Below are 21493 nucleotides of genomic sequence, written 5' to 3' on the forward strand. Positions count from 1 at the left end.
AATTCTGCTTGACGCAAGGAAAAATTCTGTGGTTGTATGGTGTATTGATAGAAATCTTGGAAGAAAAATTGTATTGTGTAGGTAGAACTATTTTAAGGTTGATCCACTTTACTACTAGCCCACAAAAGCGTGGAGTGTTTCGGATGATTCGGAAACCATGGATCTAGTACTTTTAGGAGTTGGTGCTTACGGCGAAGCAGCTGACGACACTCGTGGAGCAGGCTCAACAACTTTGGCTCTTAGACTCAAGTACGAGGGTCAAGGAGATGATCTCACACGCCTTTTCCTTGAAGTATGTATCCAATGAAATCTCATTACGAAAGCATTGAACTAACTTTACATTTAGACACATGTGTCAGCTATCACAGATCCAAGATCTATTAGCATTGTCGGTCCTGCAAAGAGGCTGGAAGAACTATTTGTATATGCCCAGGGGCAGGGTATTCAAGTTCAGAAAATGGATATCAGAGGCAAAGTTCACAATCCAGAGAACAAGGATCTCGCTGCAGAGCTATGTCGTCTCTGTCATGATACACCTAGCTTGAACCTTCCGGATGCTTCCAAGCTTCAGGTCCCGGTCAGATCAAATATCTCTGGCGAGCGACTTCGCTCTGGCTCATTGTCAGAAGAGATCGTCACCACCATCCTTGCATCTAAATGCAATTGGTATATGCTTCTCAATGGGGTAGCGGAGGACTTAAGTGCATCAAAACAAATCGGGCATAAATTTGTGATTTTTGGGCTGAATGATTGTGTTCCAATGTCACCATTTCACAAGAAGCGACTGCAGGCCACTAAATCCGAAGTTCATAGCCTCATTCAGAAAGTCAGGTCACCATCATCCCGAATTGCCTCCCTTTCTGATACAACCCTAGAGAGGCGGCTAATATGGATCCTCAATAGCGAATGCTTCTGGAGTTATCTTTCGAAGCTCTAGATAGCTCAGGATATCTATCTAAACACAGTCGCGAAATAGGAGATAAAGCTACAGGAGACAATGTTGGTTGTTTCATTGGTGCAAGCTTGGTGGAATACCTAGATAATACCAACGCGCATGGCCCAACTGCATACACTTCCACCGGTACCATTCGTGCCTTCCTTTGCGGTAGGCTGAGTCATCATTACGGGTGGTGTGGACCATCGGAGGTAATTGATACAGCATGCTCATCCTCATTGGTCGCGATCAATCGTGCGTGTAAAGCAATCCAGGCTGGCGAGTGCAAGATGGCTCTAGCCGGAGGTGTCAATATCATAACCGGTATTAACAACTTCCTTGACTTGGGCAAAGCCGGTTTCTTGAGTCGTACCGGACAATGCAAGCCATTTGATAAGCTTGCCGACGGCTATTGTCGCTCTGATGGTGCGGGCCTTGTGGTTTTGAAGACAATAAAGCAGGCCTTAAGCGACAATGATGAGATCTTGGGCCTCATTCCCGCCATCGCTACTAATCAAGGCGGATTATCGGCATCTATCACTGTTCCTCATTCAGCTGCACAGCAAGAATTATATCGAACGGTGATTCAACGATCGGGTCTTCAACCGGAGCAGATAACTTACGTTGAAGCTCATGGAACAGGCACTCAGGCCGGGGATCCTTTGGAGATGGAAAGCATTAGGTCTATCTTCGGGAGTCCCTCCAGATCGAATACAGTCCACGTCGGTTCCATTAAAGGCAACATTGGTCACTGTGAAACCGCAGCAGGTGTTGCTAGCTTAATCAAGGTGCTTGCCATGTTGAAATATGGTAAGATTCCACCGCAGGCAAATCATCAGCAACTCAACTCAAAAATTTCCGATCTGAAACCAGACAATCTTGATATCAGCCGTAATGTTCTTGAATGGAACGTGCCATTTCGCGCGGCTCTCGTCAATAGTTACGGAGCGGCTGGGTCCAACTGTGCTCTTCTGTGCTGTGAACTTCCAAAAAATGACCTTGCTGAGAAACACAACTCATATGTCAAGAACACTAGTATGTTATACCCGGTCATTCTCAGTGCAGCTTCACAGAACAGCCTTCTCGACCAAGCTCGGGTATTGAGCACATTCCTACGCCAAAAGTCTAATATGCTGGACATTCGTGATATTTCGTATACTTTGAACGAGAAAAGACAACGTCAAAAGTGGTATGTTAGCATCACCTCAAAAAGTACCAAGGATTTGACCGACCAGCTGGATTCTATCAACCCACTGAGCTTTGGGCAGTTGCAAAAGTCATCCAAGCCTATAGTGCTATGCTTTAGTGGACAGAGCGACAACAAAGTCGCCTTGAGCGAAACCATTTATAAGACATACCCTGCATTTCGATTCTATATTGATGCATGTGATAAGCAAGTACAGAGTTTGGGGTTTCGCTCTATCATTCCAGCCATCTTTCAAACACAGCCTATTGATGATGTTATTACTTTACAGTGTAGTATCTTCGCCATGCAATACGCGTGTGGTAAATGTTGGATTGACGCCGGCTTGAAGATTAGCGCTATCATCGGTCACAGTCTCGGAGAGCTTACGGCATTGGCAGTGTCAGAAGTCCTATCATTGTCTGACAGTATCACTCTGATTGCTTCTCGCGGCCACCTAATTCATACTAAATGGGGGCCTGAAAAGGGTGCTATGTCAGTCTTACACTGCGATGCCAATGATTTCGAACTTATCTCTATGCGCCTGCAAGCTAGTTGTAATGGGAAGATCGAAATTGCTTGTTACAATTCGCCAACCTCGTTAGTTGTGGCAGGCACGTTGGCCATGATTGAAGCCACTGAAGAACTCATAAGAACAGATCCCATGTTTCAAAATATCAAATCACAGCGAGTCGGCACGAGCCATGGATTCCATTCGGCGCTTGTAGACCCAATACTGGGTGAGCTGGCTGATATTGCCAAGTCTCTTCATTGGAACGAACCAAAAATTCCTTTGGAACTATGCACTGCTGAACCTCTCTCATCCATCGAAAGCTACAGTGTTACGGACCACGCGAGGCGTCCCGTTTATTTTTCAGACGCCGTACGAAGACTCGAAAATTCTTTAGGATCATCCATCTGGCTGGAGGCAGGAATCAATACACCAATTATAGCGATGGCAAAGAGGGCATCGGGAACTCCAGAAATGATGACCTACCATGCCATAAGAACACCGAATGATCAAAATGCCGCCGAGGCAATCTCTGCTTCGATTTTAGCGCTTTGGAAAAGTGGTATTTCCTTGATCCATTGGAGCTTTCTGCCAACTTCGGCATCGGATTTTAAACAGATATGGCTGCCGCCATATCAATTTGAAAAAGCTCCGTACTGGCGAGAAAATATTGATAGAACCATCGAAATGCAGCAAACGAATCCAAACAATGCACAAGACCCGCCATTACAACTTTCACCTCAATTAATCACGAGAAGTGCAGAAATTCCTGAACAGCCGGGAGTTGAGGTGTTTTTGGTAAATACCAAAAGTCAACGATTCTCAAAGATTGTCGGCGGCCATGCAGTTCGAGGAAGGCCCCTATGCCCAGCATCCATGTACATGGAGTGCATCGTGATGGCTATCCAGCTTCTGATCGGAGAAATCAAAGGCGAAAGCCTTATTTTCGACAAGCTTGATTTTCACGCTTCTCTTGGTCTTTATCCGAAGGGTGAAGTTGTGATACAGCTTGTCAAGGCAGTCAGTGCTGAGCGATCGTGGAAATTTACTATCACTACTTCAATCCCAACAAGTACAAAGCCGAAGCAAGTGCTTCATGCTAGCGGTATTATTGCCCTGTTGCCTGACTCTCCGTCTGATACTTTTCACCGGCTTATAGCTGGGCCTATCGAGAAATTGGAGAATAATGCAAACGCCGAAAGCCTAATGTCAAAACGCGCTTATGGTCTATTCCAGCTGGTTGTTGACTATGACCATTTTTTTTAGAGGCATCAAGACTGTGAAGATGGATGAGTGGGAAGCAATTGCCACAATCAGTGTCCCAGAGGCCCAGCCAAATCGAGAAGAGAGCACATCATGGCTTATTTGTGACACCGTCACCATTGATGCATTTATCCAGGTTGTCGGACTACTGATGAACAGTAGCAATGCCGTATCAAAGGAAGAGGTTATGGTGATGGTTGGCGTAGAGCACACTGTTATTTCACCGGCTTGCAACATGACAAATAGAAAGGATTGGCGCGTCTACGCAAAATTCTGCTTTACGCAGGATGGGCAACCAATGGGAGATGTGTTTGTATCTTCGCCAGGTGGGGAACTAGTGGCGATGCTTTGTGGCTGTCGATTTGCAAAGTTGCCGATTTCAAAGCTCGAGAAAGCTCTCGATTCATCGAATTCGAAAGCCGCTGTAAATGTTCCACGTCTGGCTTCAACCAAAGTCTCCAACGCATCGAGTACAACCGGAGATGGACTAAATACGCTCACGATTGTTACTCCTGCGACCGATAGCAATATTTCGAGCTTAAGAGACTTAATAGCCGAGTATACCGGAGCCAATACATCAGATATACCTACGGATACAATGTTTGCAGATTTGGGACTAGACTCTCTAGCATCGGTCGAGCTTGTTGGGGAGCTTTTGGCCAAGTTTGAGTTGGTCATATCTTCCGATGAATTGCTCACCAGCAATCTAAACGAGCTTAATGAGCGTCTTGGTGGTCCAGCTTTAGCCAAAATACTACCAAGCCAAACAGATTTTATGAAACACCCGATTCCTGAGCTGGTTGAAAGTTTTACTCATGATTCAGATGATCGTGCTGTTGCACAAAAGTTTCAGAAGCTTCTGCAGATCCTAGCTGATATCTCAGGGGCTAAACTTGAGGACATCAAAGAGAATGATTTATTGCCTGATCTTGGAATCGATTCACTGTCACTAGTAGATCTGAAACAGGAGCTAGAAGAATCATTTTCAGTGAGTTTCGAGGAAATTTTGCTGGATTGTGCGGTGAAAGATCTCACGACACGTTTGAACATTGATAGGCCCAGTGGCAAGAAACCAAGTTACACTAAAAACGTTTTTCAAACTGACAAAGGGAACGTGCCTGCCATATTAGAGCACGATGTGAAACTCGACTTGCCAAACCCTTTCAGAGCATTAACACTAGCTGATGCCCATTTCGATGATTCAGCAAAAATGCAGGGATTCAGTAACTATTGGTCAGACGTAGCGCCTTTTCAGGATGACCTATTACTGGCGTACATAGTGGAAGCTTTTGGTGCTTTAGGAGTCGATCTTGCAAACAGCACCCCAGAAAGCAGCATTGCGCAACTACCACACTTGGCACAAAGATACGATAAACTCGTGCAGAGGCTTTGGAAAATCCTCCAAAAACACGATGTTGTTTTCGAAGATCAGACTGGTAGCTTCAAGCGCGGAAACCGTGTTATTGATTCAAGGCCATCGTCTCAGTTGGTCGAAATATTCCGCAGCAAATTTCCGGCTTATGAGCATGAAACTAATCTGATCAGTCTTACCGGTCCAAAACTCGCCGACTGCTTGAGTGGCACAATGGATCCCGTGTCCATCATGTTCGGAAGCCCTGCATCTCTGAAAATAATGGAAAATTTCTATGCTCAGTCTCCAATGATGTCAACACTCACTGAGCAGCTGGTAATATTCATAACAACCTTAACTCGAGGTTTCCAAGCCGCTCGACCGTTGAGAATTCTGGAAGTGGGTGCAGGTACCGGTGGAACGACAAAAAGGCTTGCAAAAGCATTAGATTCTTCCGGAATTTCTGTTGAATATACCTTTACAGATATATCATCCACCCTAGTTGCTAAGGCTAAGAATAAGTTCCTGCAATATCCATGGATCAAATTTGCCACCTTTAACTTGGAAAAAGAAGTCTCCAGTGAATTACGCAATCGATTTGACATTGTCATCAGCGCCAATTGTGTACATGCAACAACAAACCGCACTATGTCATGTCGCAGACTCAAAGAGGTTTTGGTGCCAAATGGTTTTATTGTTCTGTCCGAAGTTACTCGAATTATAGACTGGTATGATATCTGCTTCGGTCTGCTTGATGGCTGGTGGCTAGCTGAAGGGAATACGGCCTACCCTCTTCAGCCAGCTGAGGCTTGGATGTCGACATTCAAGGCAGCAGGCTTTGGCGTGACCAGCTACTCTAAAGGCTCGATGCCAGAAGCTAATAGTCAACAATTACTTGTAGCATCGTGCAACAAGTGGGAAATACCAGCAAGTATAAACGCCTCTTCAAATACAGACAGTAGTCGGGGTGTATCATATCGCCAAGAGACTATTGTGTATAAAGAGGTGAGTGATATTTCAATTGAGGCAGATGTTTTTTTCCCTCGAACGATCCCATCATCGCCCATGCCCATTGGTACGCATAAGCATTTTGCCACTAATCTATGGAATATGACTGATACATCGTCTAGCTCTCATGATCCATGGCGGGGGTCATATGACACTCTCTCGAAAAGCGGTTCGTCCAATGCAAACGCAATATCTTTTGGCCAATGGATACCTCCCAGTGAGTATTGATTACCGGCTCTGTCCCGAGATTAATTTAGTCGACGGACCCATGGCAGATGTCTATGATGCTTATCAATGGTCCAAAAATGTGCTTCCTCAGATCGCTGCTGGGCATGGGTTACTGGTCGATAAGGGCAACGTGGTGGTGATCGGATGGTCAACAGGAGGCCATTTGGCTATGTCGATTACTTGGACCGCAAAACTAGCCAAGGCGGTACCACCAACTGCAGTACTATGTTTTTATTCGCCGGTAGATTTTGAATCCAAAGGTCAGTCGCCCAAGCTGCTCGATGTTCTTTTGGATTTATACTGATATATTTGAGCCCAACAGAGCTTGGTATGAATCGTCCTTCGAAACTACCAGCCCGAAAAATGAGTATGGAAAGTATAATTTCTGCTCTTCCACAGAAACCCGTATGGCTACCCATCTTCTCAAAACTATGATCATTCCTTGTGTCAACAGTGACGACACACCAGTATTGAAGAGCTTGTTTGCTTGTATCATACGCTAACTTGAACTTGAGATCACAAATTATGATTCTGCGATCGGCGACGACACCAATCTAGGATGGGTTCGTCCAGGCGACCCACGTTCTGAGCTTCTTCTTTCGATGTTCAAAGAGGGCACTGGACTCTCACTTCTTTTGAATGGGCTGCCTCGCCCAGGAGCCAAATCGCTCGACCAACCCACACAGGCTCAAATTATCGCCATCAGTCCTCTTGCTCAGCTTCGTAAAGGAAACTACGATGTACCAACGTTCATTATCCATGACACCCGAGATCAAATTGCGCCTTTCGCGGATTCTGAGAAGTTTGTAGTTGAGCTAAAGAAGAGAATTATTACATGTGGCTTTTTACCATTAGAGGGAGTAGATCATATATATGATTTACAGTTGAAACCAGGAACTAGGGAATGGGAGACAAAGGTTGAGCCAGGGTATCAGTTCCTGTTTGATGTGGTAAGAAGTCGGATTTGAAGGAGTACCGGCGGCAGGTTTATTTTTTTTCGCTCCTTCTTCAAGGCGGGGGCCCATGCATTACTAGTCATGAGAATACCTATGCATCAATGTAAGAAAATTGACCCTCAAATCTATTAAATGATTCATAAGCATGAAGTGATAATTAGGTATAATCTTTTTAGCAAATGAATAATAAATATGTAAGGCATATACTAAGAGGATGTAAATATTGGAGCACATGACATCAAGTCACGTTGTATACCACTTCACAATGATACGCCTCGCACGCAGATTCGTGCGTACAGTGGGATAAGGATTAGCAGGATTAGCAGCCCCCTTCGCACGAAGGGTGTAGACAGAATGAAATATACCAATTGAAACCCTATACTATATGTGTACACAACCTGACGAAGTCTGTCCAACACTATATACACACATTCTGTTGCGCTAACACAGCGATTTCGGGTTTGTTCACATGTAAATCTGTTGGGGTAACCATCAGCTTATGATTGTGGAATCAACACGTGATTGACCTAGTATTGGTCACTTCATGACATTTTTGAATTTGAATCTGTTTACTCCGTACATTCAAAGATCACCAACCAGATGTATTCCAAATTCCCAAGCAGTGTGCTGGCATTGTATTGTGATAGAAAAACATGTGCCCGATCATTGGCTATACTGCTTAGGTAATTTCTTAGTTGCTGTACCTAGGTAGTTTAGTTAGTCTCGCTTGTTAGTATGCTTACTAAAGTTATGTTAACTTGCTTTTCATCCTTGTTTGCTTCGCCATCATTTCTGTATTCTATCCTCTATCTCTACTTTCATCGTTATCTTTATTCCTACTTCACTCCCATCATCAATTTCCATCACCATCGTATAACACTGCCTTTCTCTCAAATTCCTCGATCCCTCGATCCCTCCATCTCTATCGTGCACCATCCCATATTATTGTCGTATACAAGAGTTGTCCTTTGCTGGATCTGCTGCTTGAAGCAACCCTGCTCGTGGTAGTCCTTGTGCAGCATCTGCTGCTTAGAACAACCCCGCACGTGTTAGTCTTCTGTAGCAACATCTACACCCCCTACAACAAATCCAAATCGCTCCTATATTGTGTTGTCTACAGGAGTTGTTCTATGTTGTATCTCTTGCTTGAAGCAACCCTGCTCGTGGTAGTTCTTGCAATTGCTGCGTAGAACAACCCCGCATGTGTTAGTCTTCAGCAGCAACATCTACACCCACTAGAACAACTCCAAAACAACATATGCATTAGGTTTTGTGGACAACTACTTTACCTCATTCTGGCCAAGAGTCAAGGCTGCTCTATAGCCTGGGTGGGTGGGAATCACACGTAAAGTGTGGGCTAACATTTTCAATCTAATCTTTCTTCGGTTTGTTTATTGCTAATTATGGTTATAGTTATAAATTATGCCGAATCCAACCGACATTCTGATCGAAAAACTTAAACTACATTGTCTTCTTCGTGAAAGAGTGTTTGTCAAATGGGAAGATGAATCGGGTCCCTGCACGCTGGGTTCTCGTCTGAGGCGCAATGGGCAGAATCTCGAATTCTTCCTAGCGATATATTACGATGAGGAAGGACTTATTCATATCCACTTTTCTCTCAAGATATCAATCATACTTGGAGGCAATAAGGAGACAATAGAGTTGTTATTAGTTGTTCCCCCGGACGCCAGCTTTGCAGAGTCTAAGCCTCGTTTGATATCGGATATCGGCAATTTATCTCGTCTCGATGCATCTGCTATTCATGATGCTGGTCTCAGTGACTCAGTACATGTTATCTGTTTACAGTTCGATCTCATCACAAAGGGATTCATTTTTTTTGAGGGGAAGAATACTACAGCTATCAAGCCTCGGAACTACACCTCAACAGAATTGATTTGTGGCCTTGAATCTCTATCTGACACAAAATCCTTTGCGGTATATATCAAGCCAAATGATTATGCGCTGGTGGGCCTGAAAGAAGTTCGCAATCGCTTGAATAACACCCCTAACGACACGCACAAAACCGACATGAAGGAGATATATAATCGTCAAGCACCTGAATTAGTGGAATGGAGTAAACTTGGCCCAGAATCACTGCTACCGCCATATACCAAAAACGCTCAGCTATTCCCGCAAGTTCAGGCTCTCCGGTCACCACCAATCTCCGAACAGGAAACATCGTCGGTCAATATTGTTGGGGCAGCAACTGCAGAAACACTACCTCGTCCTAACTCGGCATTGGTGCATGGCAATGTCTCTCATGACCGTGAAGAACTGCTGGATATTCCAGTGAATCTGGATGACATCGAAAACGATCCGAGATGTATCGAAATGAACTTCGACGTGGACTCGGACGAGGAACAACTCGCCAAGGAACAGCTTGCTAAACTGGACTGTCGGGTATTCAATCAGCAACCCGATTATGATTCCAAGATATCACAGGCTCTTAACTCGAGGCTGTTGCGATGGATACAAACAACAATACGAATAAACTCAAATGTTCATGAACACAAGCATTTAATTACCAAGTTGTCAGTTCTGGGTAATTGCGTTCGTATATCAGACATTAGGTTATTTAATGTAACTTTATTCTGGTGCTCTGCCTTGTTTTTCTACGATCCACTCGATTCCGACCCTAACAACAATCTCGGATTATGGAAGGAGACAAATTCCTGGCTCATTTCAGACATAGCCAAGCTGATTCGATGGGCTAATGATAATGGGGCCCATGATAATATCGAGCTAGCTCCGGCATTGTTAAAGCATTTTATAGGGTTGGGTGATGCTGCTCGTGCTGTTGCTCTAGATAGTAGATGTAACAAAGAAGAGTATTATGATCAGAAAGGTGTCTGTATTACTTGTGTGTTAACAGAGTTTAGTGATAGCAAAGAGAACAACAAATCTGTTTGTCGAAAACGGAAAAGCCTAGGAGCTCTGCTTCTAAGCTAATCAAAATGTAATTCATTCAATACCTGCCTGAAAAAAATGTATATTTTGCTTCGGTGATGTGAAAAGCAAAGAAACGAGGTCCAAAAGTTAGACATGAGCGCGCTTGTCACAATGGCAAGGGGCTGCGTTGGGTTGATCAGAGGCAACCAATCGCGAGTCGTAGTTATGCGATTATGCGAGATGGCGAGGCTCCACACCCGCGTCTTCGGGCTGGTTATCCGAGACTTGAGCGGACAGGAATGATCGCTGAGGACGACGCTGAAATTCGGAATTCCAAACGATTACAGGCGGACATCTTCGGACCTTAAATGTGAGTACATAAATGCTGATACGTCAACACACTCTGGTTCACCGAAACAAGCTTCAGCTGCCCTACCATTCTACTGTACTGTATACCACCTTCACTGACACCCTCCATCCCTGCTTATATATCTCACTTTGCACCATGCCATCTCCACATTTCTCCAAAGTCCTTGTCTTTGGTGCCACTGGCGAAGTTGGCTCCGCCGTCGCACTCGAGGCCCACGCTCTCGGCGCCCACGTCTTCATCGCCCTACGCGACACATCCAAGCACAACGAGTGGATCTCGCCCGATCAAGAGCGCGCCGCAGACCTGCAGCGCATCAGTGCCGACCTAACCGACCTGGACTCTGTGAAGCAGGCCGTGCACGAGACAGGCGCCCAGGCTGCCTTCATCTACGCCGTGCGCTTCAAGGACACGTTGCGTGGTGCCATTACCGCCCTGCGCGACGCTGGCATCCAGTATGTCGTGTTCCTGTCGACCAGTCAGGTCAGGACTGCGGGCACCACAAAGGGTGACATTCGATCCATCAAGCCAGACCACTTCATCCCATGGCAGCATGCGCAGGTTGAGATTGCGCTGGAAGAACTCGAGGTGCCACATGCAGCGGTACGGGCCGGCTTCTTTGCGAGCAACCCGCTGCGAATTTACCTTGATCGATCTTCAGAGCCTAAACAAGTCCATCTGCTAGCTCCAGAAGTGCTGCACGATCCCATTGACCCGAAGGATATTGGGCGTGCGGCTGCTGCCGTGTTAGTCAGCCCGCGGCTGTACGCGAGTGGCTATCAAGGAGACCCCAAGAAGGATGTTGTGTACCTCAGTGGACCAGCTTTGCTCTCCCAGACTGTGCAGTGGGAGATCATAAACCGAGAGCTTGTTGCTGCTGGTAAGCCTGAAGTCGAGGTGAATCATATCACGGTTGAGCAGTACCTTGAGAATCTGGCCAAGCTTCATGTTCCTGACGTGGTCGCCAAGTCTCTAGCCAAGTCCATGGTGGAGACGAGGGCACTATATGCTCCTGAGGACTATGAGAAGTCCCGGGGTAACGTTGAGCTCTTGACAGGCCGCAAGGCTACATCATTTGATGACTTTGTTAAGAGAGAGATACCAAGGTACTTCAACTGAGATGTTGAGCATCAGTTTATATCAGGACTGGGATCGCCAAGACATATCAATTTATATAGATTAGCACTTGTCATTTAAGTCAATAGACACATATCACTTATGTACTTCTATCTTCAGTAGACTATCTATGAGAGGATTTCTTGTTGGTGGTGTAATAAAATCGAAGCTGTAAGATGTAATTGCTAGATGATTTAATCAATTAAATCTTGGTGGCCCAAGATCAAGCCCCGCCAGAGATGAAGCTCCATGTTCAACATCAACCCAGGGCCATTCCGGAATCATATCCATGAAAGGGCCTAGAGTTTCCGTGCCAAGTACTCTCTGTAGGGCATCTGACTGACGACTGCTGTCAAGTGGCACTGCTGCCATGCCAGGCAATGATACTTCTGACGCTGATGTAGAAGGCGGTGTCTGCTGCAGCTGTCCATACCAATTGTTAGAGTATGCTGGTGTTGGATACTGCGAGAAAAGTCCCGGTGAAGGAGAGTACAAAACCGGATCTCTTCTCTGAACTCTACGACCAGCGTTTGACGACCGCCCAGGAGTAGTCTGCTGCATTTCTTTAACATAGCGAGCTTTAGCCATGAGCCTTTTTATAGGACGCCACAAGGCAAGGCGAGTTTCATCTTGTCTGCTCTCATCGACCTTCCATCCCTCGTATACTGCCGTTACGCAGTCCCATGCCTGATCACATTGTGCTGATTGAAGTCGAGCGCATAGCTCAGAGAGAACAAATGCCATGGCACCCCATTGGATATGAGTTTTTGAGTACCATGTGAATTGTACGATCTCTTTGCTCGTGAGAAGCATGCCTGACACTTCTAGTATCTTGATTGAAGTTTGGAAAAGCTCATCGCGCACTTTGTTCTCCAGCTGGCCTGCGGTGTTGGGAGTGGGAGGAAATTGGTTGCTCTTGTTTCTGCCATCGACATCCTTTTCTCGTGACACTACTGAATACTGGGTAATAAGCCAGAATCGTCCAAGGATGATCTGTGCCACTGCTGAAGAAAGAAGTTGAAATGGTACGGAAGTATCACAGATAGGTAGATATTTATCCCGTAGCCGAGTTTCCAATTCCTGGATCAGAGACTTGGGAGAGTCAGAGGCATCATCTACCCTTGGAGTACCTCCATCGTCTGATGCTTTGTTCTGCTTGTGTCTCATGCGACCCATCTTCAGACCTGTTTGTATAGCCTCACACCTGACCAACGTGAGCGTCATGTCAGTCGCATGGTCCCATCTTTCAGATGGAGGCTCTACCATCTCAGGTGACAAGTCAATATCATTGATGTGCAACGGGGGCTTGGTATCTGTCACAAAACCTTGGGCAATAGGCTCATTACAGTGATATTCTGACGAGCGGCTATCGATGATGCAAATCTGCCACCATAAACGGCGGCGCAGCTCGGTCTCAAAAGGCTTTAGCCCGAATATGGTGCCATCGCGATGGAGACCCATGGTCCTTGCGATATGGAAGACCAGAGATGTGAGTGCCCATGCAGCACGCGAGTCGTCTTCATTTGGTAGAGCAGACAAGAAAAGCACTGCAGCTTGCAGCATGGTCATACTCTGAGTACTGAGGAGGTTGCCTTGAGCGAGAGCCTGTTCCACCGCAAACCGATATCTTTCCAGGGCAGCTTCACGAGTCTCGTCCAGAATATTCAGACATTGCCCCAGGTTAAGAATGATGACAGCTGAATAATGAATAGTGAATAACAGGGTCTCGGTATGCTTGTCGACTGTGCTCAGAGAAGCGATGGCATCCCAGTAGATTCTTGTCAAGGTCGGCATGTGAAATATGCGGACCAGCGGCGCGACATTCTCACGGAATGCGGCAAAGAGCATTACAGCTTGTTGTAGTGAGGGATGATAATGGTACAGAGGTGAATCAATGGCGCGATAGCCAAAAATGACAGCATTCAGTCCCAGCTGAGGAGATGATGGTGAAGTGGCGGTGGTGGTGGCGGATGAAGAGATGGAAGGCTCGTAGCCAGCATCTTCACTAGCAGGCTCAAAAAGAAGATCACGCAGGTCCTCAACCTACAGATGATGTCAACCATGAGAAAGGAGAGCAAGCAATACTGGAGGGACTTGCCTCATTTGAGAGAGTGACCCATAATGCGTTGTTCACATAATAACTCTTTGACTCATTAACTTTGAGACGACTAAAGTCCTGCTCAAATTAATGACCTTCACTGTCTTGCGCAGTTGGTGGGGCATTATCGTTATTCTCTCTGGCTATGTAATATTTAGAGACAATCTGCATTGAGTGAGTGAATGGATACATTTGACTTACCAGCTGCGCCGAACTGTCCCATGATTTTCTCAAGGCGGGATAAACGTTCTGATAATTCAGGCGCAAGGCTACGTTTTGGCCTCTTGGGTGCCCTGCCTCGACCGGGAGGATAGATGCAATTGACTTCGGACCTTATACAATTAGAGCATTGGGGGAACTGACGGTCGCATTTGACTCTACGTTGGCGACAGTGGATGCAGGTCCGCACTTGGACGTGCGATTGTGCCAAGCCTGGCATGGAGAGATTTCCCAAAGTAGAGTCCATCTTGCTGTGACTGACAAGAGCTGTCAAGAAATGATTACCCTAGAGGACCTGGGAATTTCGTGTCTTGGCAATCTGAATTACAGATTGAAGGGACGTAACTGAGCGATGCCGCATAGAAGGTCGCAGAGAACTCAAGATCGGGCGAGTGAGGCAGCAGACAATTGTGCGAGATGATGCCCCGCAGATGATGGTCAGTGCTGCTATGTATCGGTCCGGCAGTCGCATAAATTATGCGAGATGCGCGAGTGAGCGAGAAAGCGAAACCCCTCGCGAAATTGGCCATTACGAGCGTCAAGAAAAACATATGATACTAGCGCTGAGATAAAACATGATAAAGGCCTGTCAAGAAATCCGCAAAAGGATTCTCTCCTACAGAAACAATCACTGAACAAGAACTTTGCCTTATCTTGACGCCTTACAGTACGTGTCTGATCTGATCTAGACTTGCATCCATACCCCGCCAAACCACGGAGAGACAGCGGCTCCACTGAATGATCTGACAGCGATGAACGAACCCACATGGATGTTAAACAAGAAGCCCAATTGGGCGATATAGTCGACTTCGAGGGAGACTCCGAAACGCTCAACCCCCAGAATTGGCCCATGGGGCCCATGGGGAAAAAGGTCTACACGACAGCCCTGTGGGCCCTGACTACGTTGTGTATCACCTTCGCCTCCGCCATCTACTCGGCCGGCACAGCAGAGATTACCCAGGAATTCCATGTGTCATACGAGGTAGCCAACGCGGGCACCAGTCTGCTCATTTTCGGCTTCGCCCTTGGACCCATGCTCTGGGCGCTCTGTGTGAGGTTTACGGTCGGAAACGGCCTGCTCTCGCTGTAAGACTCCATTATTGCTGTTACCGTTACCTGCATACAGTACCTACCGTTATGGACCTCGCTAACCTGTAGTTCCCTAGCCCTATTTCATTAGCGCAGCTTTCGCCTTCGGCACTGCGACCGCCAAGGATATCCAGACAATCCTAATAACAAGGTTCTTCGCTGGCGTCTTCGGCAGCTCACCCATCTCCATCACGGGCGGCTCCATCGTTGACATCTGGACCCCACGCCAGCGGGGCACTCCCATGGTGTGCTACAGCATCACCATCGCTGCGGCGCCGACCCTGGGCCCTATCATCGACGGCGCCTTTATCGCGAGCGGCTGCGGCTGGCGCTGGACCGAGTACCTGACGGGCATCGTTATCATGGTCCATTTCGTCCTAGACGCCTTCTGGCTAGACGAGAGCCACGCTGACGTGCTTCTCACATGGAAGGCCAGCCGCCTCCGTCGGTCTACGGGGAATTACAGTATCCACGCTAAGGTATGTGAGATCCGGTCCGGCACATAATCTTCCCGCTTATGGTGCCCTTCTGTGGCTGATATCTTGGCTGAAACAAAAAATTACAGTGGGAGGAGACTAGCCCAACTTTCAAGAGTTTACTGAGTACCTACCTTGTTCGACCAGTTCAGATGCTTCTGGATCCAATCTGCCTGCTGCTTACGATATATACATCTTTCGTCTATGGTAAGCGCTACAGATGTCTCCAGCTATTTTCAACGTTAGCTGCTGTATTACCTTCCCAAACGTTGCTCGTTCATGGGACTTTTTACTAGCAATCCTTTACGCGAGCTTAGACAGCTTCGCTCTCGAATACGGCCGGTTCCGAGGATGGGGCCCCGTCGTGAGCCAGCTTCCCTTTCAGTCCCTCTTAATTGGCTGTCTCTTTGCCGCCGCCGCCAACATCTTCAACAATATCTATTACGGAAAGAAGCTCGTCCAACAACTTCAAGCCTGTTCCTGAAGCGAGACTTCCACCAGTGATGGTGGGCGGATTCACCTTCTCTTCAGGTCTTTTCCTTTTTGGCTGTAAGTCGCAATATTCACTAGCGGAACCGACCCGAACCTGCATGACCATGATAAAATTGTGGAGATGATTTGCATAGACGACTGACCCGTTATTATCATCTTTCAGGGACCTCGGTTGAGCACGTCTCGAGCCCTTGGCCATCCATCATCGGTGTCTTCCTACAGGGGTTGGCTTCACCACCATCTTCCAATCGTCCCTCCAGTATATCGTCGATACTTTTACGAGCTACAGTGCTAGCGCTATTGCGGCTAACACTTTTGTCCGATACATGGCTGCAGGTGCTTTTCCTCTCTTTTTCTGGCCCATGTATGAAAACATCGGCATCGATTGGGGCAGCACTATCTTTGCCTGTATTAGCGTGCTTCTGCTGCCAGCTCCATTCCTCTTTTCCAAATGGGGCTATCTGATCAGAGCCCGTGGTGAATTCAGCAAGCTCTCGACCTATTAAGACTACTAAGGTTAGACGAGTAGCCCTGCCGTGGCTGTTTTGATCCAACATGCACATTCCAGTCGCGGAACCGAGGACATGGTGAGCTGATCTTGAGCGTTGTCTATTTCGTCATTTATGAGACACCAACATGCATGAAATGGTCATGGATACCGGTTTAACAGGTGTCCCCAATATTCAACGCCACTCGTTGCCTGAGAGCTCTCTTTGTTTCAGTGACCTTTTTAGAGATAAACAACATCATCGGATTGAGTTACAATAGAACCCTAGTAATTTCTACTTAATATTCACTCTACCTTTCGGCAAACCTTCTCTCCAATGTGATGCTACCGTACCATGACGCTGACTCGCTGCCAAACACGTGCTCCGTGATGATAGCATATCGCATTACGTGTTCTAGTCCTGAATACGATATAATACCCTGTTTATCGTACTCTTATTGTTGACCGTACTGATCAACCTGCCTTGTCAAGCCTAGCCGAAACCTTGAGGGTATAGATGGTTGCATCCAGTCGGGTGCTGCCAAAATTTAACTGTAGATGGCCTCAGTAACGGAGCGAGGTGAAGTGAATTCCAACCCAACCGTAGGCCGAAACAGGATCGGGAATAGTTACGAGCCTCGCGGAGAGATGGCCAATATTTTTTCATTAGAGACGAAGGCGGTATTACGGAACGGAGTGACGTGCGAGTAAGGACGACGAAGGAGTCCGTAACGAAGCTGCTAACCTCAAAGAGGCTTATTAGTATTGCAAAACGTATTATCTTTTTGAACAAAAAGGTATATCCGAATTATATAAGGATTATATAGAGACGGGAAATAGTATCCCAACTCGTTATATCGAGAATTGCAAATTTTTAATAAGGAGGTATTGTTAGTTATTAGGAAACGAAAGTCATATGGAGAATCGAACGAATTGAGTTGATTGATTGCTAGCTAAAGGAGTATAATTCTAAGTATATATATAGGCCAGTGGAAGTGAGATTTCATATAGGATATTCTAATATTGCAAGGGAGTATGGTTGTTTTAGATAGTGACTCAGTTTCAAACAATAGCATTGTTTTATATAGAAACATAATCCAGCTATAATTCAGCCTAGGAGGTCAACAGGTATTTATAGCTCCACACTCGAACATAGTGAGAGAGAAATCCCCTTTTAGCAATCTTTAATCACTTTAAAATTGGTATAAGGGGGACGATAGGATATGGGACAATCTGGTCTCGACCAGAACATGTCCTCCACCTTTACTCAGATGTGGAGGTCTATTCTATCCTTTAACATTGTCTTAACAGACTCGACTTTGCTTGCCAAATTATCCATATGCGCACCTTTATACCCCATTATGGCGTGGTCCTTAAATACCTCTGAGAGCTCCTCATATGCCAACGGCGTTATATCTTGACCCCTCTCCGTTGGCCCTGCTGAGAACGGGCACCCGCATGGATCCTCTTTCCGGCATCTTCGCGTATTGCTCGCATAATCATAAAGGCCGAGCATATCCTCCGTGGAGCGGAAAGCATCCAGCATCAGCTTGACAGCTGTGCCAATCCTGCTGCACACCTCGTCCGTAAGAGGCAGCTCACCGAGCTGCAGCGTCTTTACCCCAGCTGCATTGTGCGACAGAAGTTCGCCGACAGAAGTTCGCCGGTAAAGGCAGGGAGTGTCATTCTCAGGTAGGTCTCAAAATGAGTCAACACCAGACAGTACAGGCAGCGCAGGGAGGAGTAACAACTCATTGCCAGCATTTTTGTGGGTGCATCCATGGAATCCTTGAGGCTGTGAGATGCTGTGGAAGACTGGGGTGTAATGGATTGTCTTGGAGGTTAGCTCTTATAATAAGAAGGAATAATATTATTATAAGGATAGTGGAAGATCTAGTCAGTTTAAGCTATAGGGATAAATCGAATATATAGAATAAGAGTTGAATTAAAGTCAATTTGGTAGAGCTAGGCTGAGTTGAGATGAAATTGCTTTCTTTTTCCTAGAATTCCTTTAAAGAATATTCTAGGTTTATATAGTTTATAATGAAATTCTAGTATATTCTATGCTTATAAATAAGATCGATTTAAATCATATCTTATAAAATCACTTTAGATAATGAAAAGAAAGTATAATTAATCAATTTAGCGAGATTTCTTGTATACTTCCATCTAGTTCCATTTTATTCTATTCTATTATAAATCAATTTGATAAGAGATACTATTATACAATTATATAATAATATGATTTTATAATATAAGATTATATCATATATATATTAGTCATCAATATATCCCTTATTTAATAAGATATTAATAAGTAATTTAATAAACTTATTATAAATCCTTATATACCTCCTTAATAAATACATTAAATCAATCTAATTCAGATTAATCTGATTTATAAATTCGATCAATTTAATTTGAGCTAATAGTTTAATAAGCTCATTAGCTTTCTATTTATTAATAGATATATAAATTAGATCTAAATCCCCTAATTTAATAATATCCCTAATATAATAGAATCTGATTACTATATATTTACTTCTTTCATAAAATATAGGGTTTTTAGTAAGCACTAGCACAACCTGATTATCTATGTACAAAAGAAATTTATTCTATTTATATAAATTAAGCTCTAATAATAGCTTTTTAATATAAACAGTTTTTTTAGTAACTAAATTTATAATAATAAATTCAGATTTGGCTGTAAAAAGAGTTACTATTGGCTGTAGTTTAGATTTTCAATTAATAAGCCCATTTCCTAGTATAAATATATATTTGCTAGTAAATTTATATGTATTGATCTTTTTTTCATAATCGGTGTTGCAGAATCCTTAAATATAAGGGTTTTTAATTTTAATATAATTTATATCCTTATTTATAGTTTCTTTCAAGTATTTCAGTATTCTTTTAATGATTTAAATATGTTCTGTATTAAGATTAAACAAAAAACTAATTAATTTAGATATTGAAAATATTATATCTAATTTAATTCCGAAAACTAAATATAATAAGGAGCCTATAATTTCTTAATATAATTTAATATTATTATTATTAGTTTTTTCTTTATTATAAATTAGTTTTATTTTTGGGTCTATTAGAATGGAAATAGGATTGAAATCTAATATATTAAATCTAGCAAGTATCTTTTTAGTGTATTCTAATTGATATAACTTTAATATATTACTAATTCTTTTAATTTGAATATTTAAATAGTTCTTTATAGGATTTAGATTTTTTAAATCGAAATGTTTCTTTAGATTATTAATAAATTCATTAATAATTTCTTAATTTAGGGTTATTATAATAATATTATTAATATATATATTTAGAATTATATTCTTATTTTTATTAATAAAAATATATTTTTCGGAAATTAGATTTATAAAGCTTAATTTATTTAATATATCTTTTAGAATATAATATTATATCCTGATTAACTATTTTAGGCTATATAAAGTTTTATTTAGCTTTAAAGCTTTATTCTTTAGTTTGCTAAATCCTTTTAGTGGATTTAATAAAAGTAATATATCGATATTGTCTTATGCAAATGCTAGTACTATATCGATTTTATAAATTAGCCAATCGTTTTGGAGAGCTAATACAAATAAGAGCTTCCATATTATCAATTTAACTACTAATATATATATATCAATATAATCTAATCCATATAGCTGTTTGAATCCTTTAGTAATAAATCTAGCTTTGAATTTAATGAATTTATTTAAATCCTTTATTTTATATATTCATTTAATTCTTAGGGTTTTATTATTATTAGAATTATCAATAATATCCCAAATCTTATTGGATTTAAGGGTATTTATTTCGTATTTTATAGCTTTTAGTTAATATTCCTTTTCTGAAGAGCTAATAGTTTTTTTATAAATCTTAAATTCAATTAATATACAATCTGATTTATTAATAATAATCTTTTTATTATTTTTAAACCTGATATCAAAAGCTAATTAAAGATCTTATTAATCTATTTCAATATTCATCCCTTTATTAATTGAATTAAAGTATTCGGAAAAAGCAAGTCCATAATAAAAAACTATATATTTTCTATTTTCAGTAAGATTTTTATTATTAGAAATTAAATCTCTTATATACTTAAATTGCTATATATTAGATTCTATTATCTCATTAGATATAAATTCATTAGAAATAGGCTTACCGGGATTGACTTCTATATAGTCGAGTGTTTCGTTATTTTCATTGTTTTTATTCATTTCGGGATTAGCTTGATGCTTATTAGTACTAGTGATATCTTCATTTTCTATATTATCCTAAATAGATTCAAATTTAAGGTTTTCTTTTTTTAATAACTTTAGATTCTGGTTTTTATATTTATTAAAATATATAAGATTTTCTTGAATATTAATATCTTTTGAGTTAATTATTCTTTTATTAGCTAGAATATAGATTAAGTAATTATTAAACAAATCAAAGCCTATTAGTATATCTTTTCAAACTTTAGAATCTAGTTTTCCATTATAAATTTCTTTATTATTAATAATATAAATAAGAGAATCTAGAATTCTAATATAATTTAAATTAGATTTTTTATTATATATTAATTTAAATAATAAATTATTAATAGAATTATTATATATTCTATTCTTAATATAAGTAATAGCTTTAACTAAATATAGTTATAAATAAAGTAGAATCTCTTTTTTCTTAATTATATAAATTAGTCTTTTAATTATATATTTATTTAGTATCTCGGTTATTCTATTCTGGAAGTAAGTGTATAGGCTAATATATTTATATATAATTCCGTAATTTCGAATAAAATCCGATTATTTATTTAAAAGGAATTTAAG

The 21493-nt window shown here is 42.7% G+C and overlaps 6 protein-coding genes across 6 annotated transcripts; 3 read left to right on the top strand and 3 right to left on the bottom strand.

Annotated features, from left to right (window-relative positions):
- Nucleotides 1–457: 457 nt before the first annotated feature.
- EAE98_010906 (uncharacterized protein) lies at nucleotides 458–7609 on the top strand (the record flags this gene model as incomplete). Its single annotated transcript, XM_038958528.1, has 6 exons — nucleotides 458–826; nucleotides 904–3836; nucleotides 3895–6317; nucleotides 6373–6738; nucleotides 6801–6883; nucleotides 6994–7609. The coding sequence occupies 6 exons, from the start codon at nucleotides 458–460 to the stop codon at nucleotides 7444–7446; spliced, it is 6627 nt and encodes a 2208-aa protein (XP_038805042.1). The 3' UTR covers nucleotides 7447–7609.
- A 1247-nt stretch (nucleotides 7610–8856) lies between these two features.
- EAE98_010907 (uncharacterized protein) lies at nucleotides 8857–10383 on the top strand (the record flags this gene model as incomplete). Its single annotated transcript, XM_038958529.1, has 1 exon — nucleotides 8857–10383. The coding sequence occupies one exon, from the start codon at nucleotides 8857–8859 to the stop codon at nucleotides 10381–10383; it is 1527 nt and encodes a 508-aa protein (XP_038805043.1).
- Nucleotides 10384–10828: 445 nt separating this feature from the next.
- On the top strand, nucleotides 10829–11809 carry EAE98_010908 (uncharacterized protein; the record flags this gene model as incomplete). Its single annotated transcript, XM_038958530.1, has 1 exon — nucleotides 10829–11809. One exon carries the CDS (start codon nucleotides 10829–10831, stop codon nucleotides 11807–11809), a length of 981 nt encoding a protein of 326 aa, XP_038805044.1.
- Nucleotides 11810–12004: 195 nt separating this feature from the next.
- Nucleotides 12005–15583, bottom strand: EAE98_010909 (uncharacterized protein; the record flags this gene model as incomplete). Its single annotated transcript, XM_038958531.1, has 5 exons — nucleotides 12005–13849; nucleotides 14095–14409; nucleotides 15103–15207; nucleotides 15276–15291; nucleotides 15393–15583. The coding sequence occupies 5 exons, from the start codon at nucleotides 15581–15583 to the stop codon at nucleotides 12005–12007; spliced, it is 2472 nt and encodes an 823-aa protein (XP_038805045.1).
- A 496-nt stretch (nucleotides 15584–16079) lies between these two features.
- Nucleotides 16080–16737, bottom strand: EAE98_010910 (uncharacterized protein; the record flags this gene model as incomplete). The annotated part of the gene is made up of 2 exons (XM_038958532.1): nucleotides 16080–16318; nucleotides 16401–16737. 2 exons carry the CDS (start codon nucleotides 16735–16737, stop codon nucleotides 16080–16082), a joined length of 576 nt encoding a protein of 191 aa, XP_038805046.1.
- Nucleotides 16738–17934: 1197 nt separating this feature from the next.
- EAE98_010911 (uncharacterized protein) lies at nucleotides 17935–18213 on the bottom strand (the record flags this gene model as incomplete). The annotated part of the gene is made up of 1 exon (XM_038958533.1): nucleotides 17935–18213. The coding sequence occupies one exon, from the start codon at nucleotides 18211–18213 to the stop codon at nucleotides 17935–17937; it is 279 nt and encodes a 92-aa protein (XP_038805047.1).
- Nucleotides 18214–21493: the final 3280 nt, after the last annotated feature.

Source organism: Botrytis deweyae, assembly GCF_014898535.1.
Source record: "Botrytis deweyae strain B1 chromosome Unknown BDEW_042, whole genome shotgun sequence".
Lineage (NCBI taxonomy): Eukaryota > Fungi > Ascomycota > Leotiomycetes > Helotiales > Sclerotiniaceae > Botrytis > Botrytis deweyae.